Here is an 8,447-nt window from a genome sequence, read left to right as displayed (position 1 = left end):
TGATCTGTGCTTCTACTTTACGCTTCAATTGTAATAACAGTTTGAACTGCGGTTCAAACTGTCTATTTCGCTTTCCTGCAGATAAAACTGTACGTATAAATGCTTTTCGAGAGTTTAGATCGCAGTATGGAATGGCGCGTGTCGACCAATTTTAAAAGTTTTCTTTCAGTTTTAACCGGTACAGTAGAAATGGATACACGTCTAGTGATCGCGTTAGCTGGTTTTGTGGTTGGTTTTAATAATCTAAAAAGGAGACGTGTATGTATTAAGAAATATAGACGAAAATTTGGACATTTACCCATGTTAAAAGAAATACGAGAAAACTATCCAGAAGATTTTAAAAATTACCTACGGATGGACGGCGATAATTTTGATTGCTTATTGGAACTTATCCGTCACAGAATTACTAAGCAAGATACAGTTATGAGAAAATGCATAACACCAGAAGAACGTCTTTCCGCAACATTAAGATATCTGGCAACTGGACGTTCATTTGAAGATTTAAAATTTTCTTCTGGCATTTCTACATCAGCTCTAAGCAAGATAATACCGGAAACGTGTAAAGCGATTTACGAAACGTTGAGGAAAGATTACATGAGGGTAAGTATTAAAACACTATTTTAATTAATTTACCTTTTTAATTACGAATACGAGACAAAATTAACATAATCATTTTTAATCAAATTTAAATGAATTCAAAAGTTAGCGTCATCATAGTTATGGTAGTATTCTTTGAGAATAGATTCTGTATTTTCTGTGTTATGAGTATGTTGAGGTTCAGATAAAATTATATCAGAGTTTTCTTGAAGTGGGGTAGACGATGACGATGGCCCAGAAATGTTAGTATGAAATACAACTTTATTGCATTGTTTATCACATATATCTGACGTTTCTGTAATGGCGCGTCTAAACGGGCCATGTTTTTCTGCAATTGATGGCTGCACTGTTGGCCACTAATTGTCCGGCCATTAGAAAAATATTTTAATGCAGCTGATGGCCGAACAATCTATGGCTGGGCAATGTGTTGCAATAGTATGGCCCATGATGCAGACTCCTAAACGGGCCACACAAACCGGCAACAATGGCTGACGAAATCACACTTGTCGCAGCAGCTTATATTGTTTTAAAAAATAAACAGAAAAAGAAAAGATTGTGGATTCGACCTTACTTAAATAGGCGTGAAACTGTAGACAATTTGAGTCTAGAAATAAGTCTTGATAATAAATTATTCAAGAACTAGAATGTCAAAAGTAGTAATTTTTACGTAGTAATCTAACTTCAAATACAGCTGATCGCAAAACACAGAATAAAGCAACAGGCACACTTCACTCAAAGCAAACGTCATGTTGCGTAGAAAAGGATACACTATGCCATAACAAAGAGAGTGACTGAAACAACACGAGAACTGGCTGTGCAATATTGCAGTTGAATTCGATAGCCTAGCGATCGTCCGGCCACCCATCGGGGCAACATCGGCCATATGTGGCTATACAAAACATGTTTGGCTATATGGCCGGGACATTACTGCAATATTGCATAGTGTGGCTGCTATTGTTTGCAATGTTGCCGGCCACAGTGTTGCAGCCATCAATTGCAGCAAAACATGGCCCGTTTAGACGCGCCATTAGTTGTTTTAAAATGCCTTTGCGCATAACTGTATGTATAAATGATTCTGCATATAGAGCTTGGACTTTGTCCATTTTTTCAAATTTTTTTGAAATTGTCACTCCTAGAGCTTCATATTCTGTCATCTGTCTGCTATTTTTTTGAAGTGCTTCTGTGCATACATTAATGAACTTAATTTGAGTGTCAATTATATTTGACTTCCTCTTCGTTCCCCGTGGAGTAGGGGTTGATTCCTGAAAAAAATGTAATAAAAATGAATATTTTTTACAGTTTCCTACAAGCAAAGAAGAATGGCTGGAAATTGCTAAAGGTTTCCATGATCATTGGAACTTTGTTAACTGTGGAGGCGCACTGGACGGAAAACATATAAGAATTATTCCTCCTGCCAATTCTGGAGCAAAATATTACAATTATAAGAACTTTTATAGTATGGTTTTAATGGCTCTGGTAGACTCAAACTATGAGTTTATTTTTGTTGACGTTGGTAAAAATGGCAGGATGTCCGATGGGGGTGTTATTGAATACACAACCTTTTACAACAAATTATTAAGAGGACAATTAAATTTACCCGAGAGAAGCGAGAATGATCATTATTTAAATTACGTGTTCATTGGTGATGAAGGTTTTGCATTGAATGAAAACCTTTTGACCCCCTACCCGCAAAGAGAACTTGATCATGAAAAACGAATCTTCAATTACAGACTCTCACGTGCTCGTAATGTTGTTGAAAATACTTTTGGCATAATTGCCTCTAGATTTCAGATACTACGTACACCTATTAACATGAAACCAGAAAATATATGTTACATAGTACTAGCATTATGTAGTATTCATAATTTTTTAAGAAAGAGAAGTAATTTTTATATGTCAGCATCAACCGTGGACAGAGAAAATATTGAATCGAGTACTGTTTTAGACGGAGATTGGCGCCAAAACAGCTCTGAACTAACTCCATTGGACAGATATTCGGCCAGAAATGTGCCTTCCTTAGCTAAACAGAGTAGAGATGAATACAAAACATATTTCAATACAATAGGTAAGGTTTCTTGGCAAGAAACTATGATAAACGCTGGTAGATCATAGCTGTTAATATGGACAAACCTTTAATTTTTATGTAATAATCATTTAATTTAATTTTAAAATGATAATAATCACTTACTTATACGTAATAAAAAGGTTTTCTGTGAAAAACGTGTATTTATTATCTTACCTTAGTATTTGTATTTTCGGCATTAATTGGTAGCGATGCTATATTAGTAGTATCCTGTAGTGGTGATGGTGAGACATCTCGTGGAGGTGATACTGAGTTAGTTCGAGAAAATAACTGTGAAGCGACGTTTGTGTATTGGGAATTTTCATTTTCTATGTCTATATTGGAAATACTTGGAGTCGGCAATTCTTGGTCTTTGGTAAATAACATTTGATCATAATACCAAAGACTTGGTTTATATATATCATCCTGTGCACTTCCGCTTTTATTTCTGGTTTCAGACACTTTTTTTAACTCCTTGCGGAATGCTCCCCTTAGATTTTGTATTTTTTTCGTGACAAAATCCCTGTTCGCCGTTGTAAAACCAACATTTTTGCTATATTCTATGAGTTCGCCGTATGCTTTTTGTTTTAAATTACGGTTTGTATAAGCCGACTTATTTTTAACTTGCCATAAACATGGATGTTCCCGATATATCCTTATAAAACCTGTCACTGCTTCCACGCTCCAAACTGCCATTTTGAAATAATTGTCATCCACACGAGGCACCCGCATAAAACTGTACAAACGTTCGTACACACCAATGCGCCGAATCGAAATGTCAAACCACCACGCGCTTGTCACGTCTACACGGACGGATTGGACGACAGATCGGAATGGCGCGGACTGTTTCATACGGATCGAACTGTACGTGTGAAGGCCGCTATTCTGTCAATAATTTGGGAAAGAATCCATTCTCTATAGCAATAATGTAATGCAAATTTCATAAATTGAGCATTTTTTGTCGCTCGTTTCAACAAAACTTCACGTGCTGAGATCGCAATCACGCCGGCGCTACGCTTGCAATGAAAATTTCTTTTTAATTTCACTTCAATTCCCAATGCTAATATGTCCGATGAATGTACTATTATTGAGGTTCAATTCAATTTTATGCTAATTTTGCTCAACTATTTAAAAAAAGAGAAATAAATCGTACTTTATTGAACAATAAACCTTATTTTGCATTAATTTTGCGACCGCCTTTTTAATGGCGTATGAAATTAAATTAGTTTAAGTAATACCAACTCATTTATAACATATAAAATAGTTACTATATATACTAGCATAATGATATAGGCGCAAAAAATTACGCTATTCATAGGGTAAATTTTTTTTTAACATTAGTTATTACATAATTACTTATTTTATAACTACGTTTCTCTTAAATAATCGTTATCAGAATTATAAGTAATACATGTGAATATATTTAAAAACTGCATTCAAAACATTTGTAACAATATTCTCTTTAACTAAATTTGAAAAAAAAATTTTTTTTTAATATTTTCATCCGTTAATTCCCCGACTGTGATGTCGTCGGAGGTACTGTAACGTATATAATGTGTATATTATCTTTAACGCATATAGTATTTGTAAATAAAAATGTATTACTTATTTCTGGGAATTTTTTTTTTATTAGATATATTGACAGCAAGGAAAAAAAACGACGGATTTTTGCAAAAGTGAAAACTTGAATATTAACGTTGTGCATTTTTGATATTTTGGAATGGTTAGGGAATAATTTTGCACGAATTGCTTAAATTATCAGTATAAAAGTACTATCATTTATGTGGTAGAATACAATATTTATTTTATATATTTATTTTAATTGCGCTATCGTACACAAACATGACAATTTATATTACATTAAATTCGCCGCGCCAGCTTTCTACTCTCCATCCGTCGTCAGTCTGACCAAATCGTTAATAATAAAGCTTAAGACGTTTCTCAAAATCAAACCTTGATGTCCAATGTCCAGACTTAATGTCCAATTCCACATGCATCAATGTATCTGAGGAAAGAGACAAATAAATTACAACCGTAAATATATAGCACGAAGGTTCATAATCCTTTAAAAAAACATCCGTATTACGAAATTGTCCTGACGCGAGTTTAACAGTTTTTACCCATTCCAAAAAAAGTGTACAACGCCGCTAAAGAAGTTTTAACTTCAAAAAAATCCATAACCGACGAGCATGCATGGCGAATGTGAAAGTGGATGAAGCAATAGAGGTATGACAGGACAGTAGCAAGTAGAGATTCGTGGTCTCTGCCTACTCCGGAAATAGTGTGTGAATTTATGAATAAATAAAGGTATCTGTTTTAACATCTTTGAAGTTAGTTTTTGTTATATAAAACTGAAAAAAAAAATTGGTTGTTTGTAAAGTAGGTTTACGATTGAGATGTTTACGTGATAACGTCTTATTGGTGATATAAGTTTTTGGGAAGTAAGGAATTAATGAAGATAACAAATTTTTCAAATTTTAAATTACATCTATCGTTTTATTCACACTTTTGATGATAAATTTCGGGTGTAAAATGACAAGTTTACTTATTCGACTATGATATACATTTTTCTTCATACATTCACGGAATGACTGGCAGCGCTCGAGATGAGACGGGAGATCGGTCCGTCTCTCTCTCGTTATACCTGTGATCGCGCTCGTGAGGTTTTGGTGTGACACAAGTTTCTGAACATGTCACCCGACTAAAACGATTTTAAAGACGTTATCACGTCAAAATATAGTTATCATTTTTTCAGTTTTCTAACTTTCATTGCCATTAATTGGAGTATAGTACGAACATCCTGTCTGCAACATTAAGATGATATAATTTATAATATTTAAGTTGTTATTAGCCTCAAAAACAGGTTTAAGGAAATAAACCGGTTAGTTACGTAAGTTTAATAATTAATTTATATTCTGGGAAATCCATCACTGTATATTGCTAAGTAGTTTCCTATTTATAAGGCAGAAATAATTTATATTATTTGATTGTCTATGTACTATTAATGTAACAAAGTTTTAATTAATAAAATAAAAAGTAAAACTTCTAAAATTAATAATAAAACTTTTATTATGTTAATATTTTCTCTTTCGAGTGTGGTGTTCTTATGACATCAGCCAGACAACAGAACATGATAACATCCAGGATAGTAGTCAAGTTGAACATTCTTTCAACTTGACTACTATCCTGGATTTTTCTCTCAAATTGTGTTTACGAAAAAACCTAGTAGCGCTATTGTTTATTCAGTAGCGCTATAACCTGTTTCGTAATTGATTTTTCTAATAGCCAAGTAGCCTGAGCCTTCAGCGCCTGACATACGGCGTCTATTCTTTGAGTCATGACAGTTCACAATGTTTCCCTTCACCGTACAGAGAATCCATTGCACAGCCGGGGTTCGAACCTTCGCTCTCAGGTGCAGAGCCGCACGCTTATTCCGCTAGGCCAACGCTGCCCTTATTTTTTTTATGAAATACAATGTAAACTCTATATAACGACACTGAAGGGACTGTGCATATTTTGACGTTACAATTATATGTTATTTTTATATGATAACGTATAGATAATCCATGACTCCTACTTTTTAGTCAAGGTCAACATCAGTCTACACGTGCAAGCAATCCCAATTTGTAAACAAAATAACGAATTTCTCAGAAAGTTGTCATGTTGCAGTTTTTATTAATTTTTAACTCCTTAAAAGTACTTCATTACTCAATTGTTGTCGTTATTGAGAGTGGGTGTAACGCAATGTATTTATCATTGTAGGTATGGAAGACAAGCTAAACCAACCAAAACCAAATGATTTCGCCGCTTTAGGGAGTTCGTCGTTAAATCGACGGCCGTTACATGGAGTTTGCACGGTATATAGATTTCCGTAAAAAATATGACAAATTTTCGTTAATATCCATTATATTAAAATCCTCGCTAAAGACAGTATATGGTTCTTAAATCTAAACAAAGGTGCTACTTAAATTATATAGAACGCTAAATTGTTTTCATCCATGCATAAATTGATAACGAGCGAAAGCTTAGGTCCTGATCTAAGTTTATGAACTCTTTTGTTCAATATTTAATATGTTATCTGGCACCATATTACGTTGGATATTAAGTTATGAGGTCATATATTACTTTTAAAGCAGGAAAGTGTTTTATTAATGAGTAGTGTGTGAGTATGAGTGAGGCATTTGCTATAAATTCTAACCACAAACTTGCCCACAGCACAATCATATTTTATACAGATTGTATGTTATTGTTGCACAGTTATTATTGTTACAAGTAATGGCATTAAATTTTGAGAACTTACATCAATAAAAAAAGCCACTTTATTACCTCGCTAATATAAATTTATTTTCTATTATGGGGCTTTATTATCTTTAATTATTTCTAAAATGATATTGTTACAATACAATCATATTATAAATTGTCCTTCAAATCAGCAAGCAATGCTGTCTCATGGGATTATTTTCCCATTGATTGCATTTCAGTACGGTGTCCCTGTTGAATAATCGTTGTATATTTAGGTAGAAAATGTAGTAGTATTTCCATAGTTCCACTCTTTGTTGGATGCTACTCGATTCCGCTAGAAACTAATATAATATAACTAGCAGACCGGCCAAGCGTTGCTGTGGCTAAGGTTTTTGTTTTATTACATAGGAGTAAACTTTTCAAGGGAAACGGTAGGAGAACACCAGTGATGGCGACCACCATGCTTTTTTGGTGGTTATGTCATTAAATTGTAGCTTATATGAAACGTTGGTACTTTCAACACAGCGCCATCTGTTAGAATTGTGACTATAAAATAATAAACAAATATTTTGTAATAAAATAAATATTATGGGATCTAGTTGGATCAAACTGCACACGGTGTGCAAATTTGATTGAAATCGGTTTGGTAGTTTAGGAGTCCATCGCGGACAAACAACGTGACACGTAATTTATATATATTAAGATATATGTCGGAGCAATGGCGCTGGTATCACCTGCCATTATCATTATATGTACACAGATACACAGAGTTCGAAAATTAACAACAGTCTTATTAGTTTATAACCGTTAATACTTGTGGATTATTAAATTTAACAATATAGATCTACAAATTTGATATTCTGTAGTAATAGTAATTTAATAGTCATTATTATTAAAGTCAGAGCAATAGCATTATTGGCAGCTACAGCAACACCAAAGTCAAATTTGTATAAAATTTGTAAAAAATAATAATATTAGTTTTTAATTTGATTTGTCAATGTTGTTGGATTGATAGTAATAGTGACTCCATAGTCTTTATTATTATTAAAAGTAATTTATCATAACTTTAAACTTAATAATAATTAATTTAAAGTAATAATTGACACTCCTATAGTCATAGGTTAGACTCTGTAGTCGATTCGGGTTGCTATAAATCAGTGTATTAACACTTCATACGTGTGTAATTATAGTATCGTTATAAAACACTGTTTGCAATAGATGGCAGTGATAGACAGTTAAAAAATAATTACTACGTTTTAACAATTTACTCCGTGTTTTTAACTGTCATGGCCGATGGCGTCATTCAGTCATTCACTTTTCCTGTGCTTGGTCAACCTCAAATTTCCGTGTTTTCTAACGGTTTCACAAATATCGATACAAAATTACTCTTAAAAACGATCAAGATCATGGTTTAATATGAGTCAGGATCAAATTGAATTTAGTTTCCAAAACGTATCAGATCGTTCATATGAAAACTTTCGACGAGGGATCCAGTAAACAGGCTACCTTAAAAAGGTTTTCCTATAAACAAAGATCTTTGTCTAAA

The 8,447-nt window shown here is 33.5% G+C and overlaps 1 protein-coding gene across 1 annotated transcript; it reads right to left on the bottom strand.

The window, feature by feature from the left end:
* Window positions 1-213: 213 nt before the first annotated feature.
* On the bottom strand, window positions 214-3,534 carry LOC125057666. The gene is made up of 3 exons (XM_047661459.1): window positions 2,837-3,534; window positions 1,656-1,859; window positions 214-243 (listed from the first exon to the last, which is right to left on the bottom strand). Exons 1-3 carry the CDS (start codon window positions 3,509-3,511, stop codon window positions 214-216), a joined length of 909 nt encoding a protein of 302 aa, XP_047517415.1. The 5' UTR covers window positions 3,512-3,534.
* Between the last annotated feature and the right edge of the window lie 4,913 nt (window positions 3,535-8,447).

Source organism: Pieris napi, chromosome 2 (genome assembly GCF_905475465.1).
Source record: "Pieris napi chromosome 2, ilPieNapi1.2, whole genome shotgun sequence".
Lineage (NCBI taxonomy): Eukaryota > Metazoa > Arthropoda > Insecta > Lepidoptera > Pieridae > Pieris > Pieris napi.
This window is presented reverse-complemented; position numbering and strand designations above follow the sequence as displayed.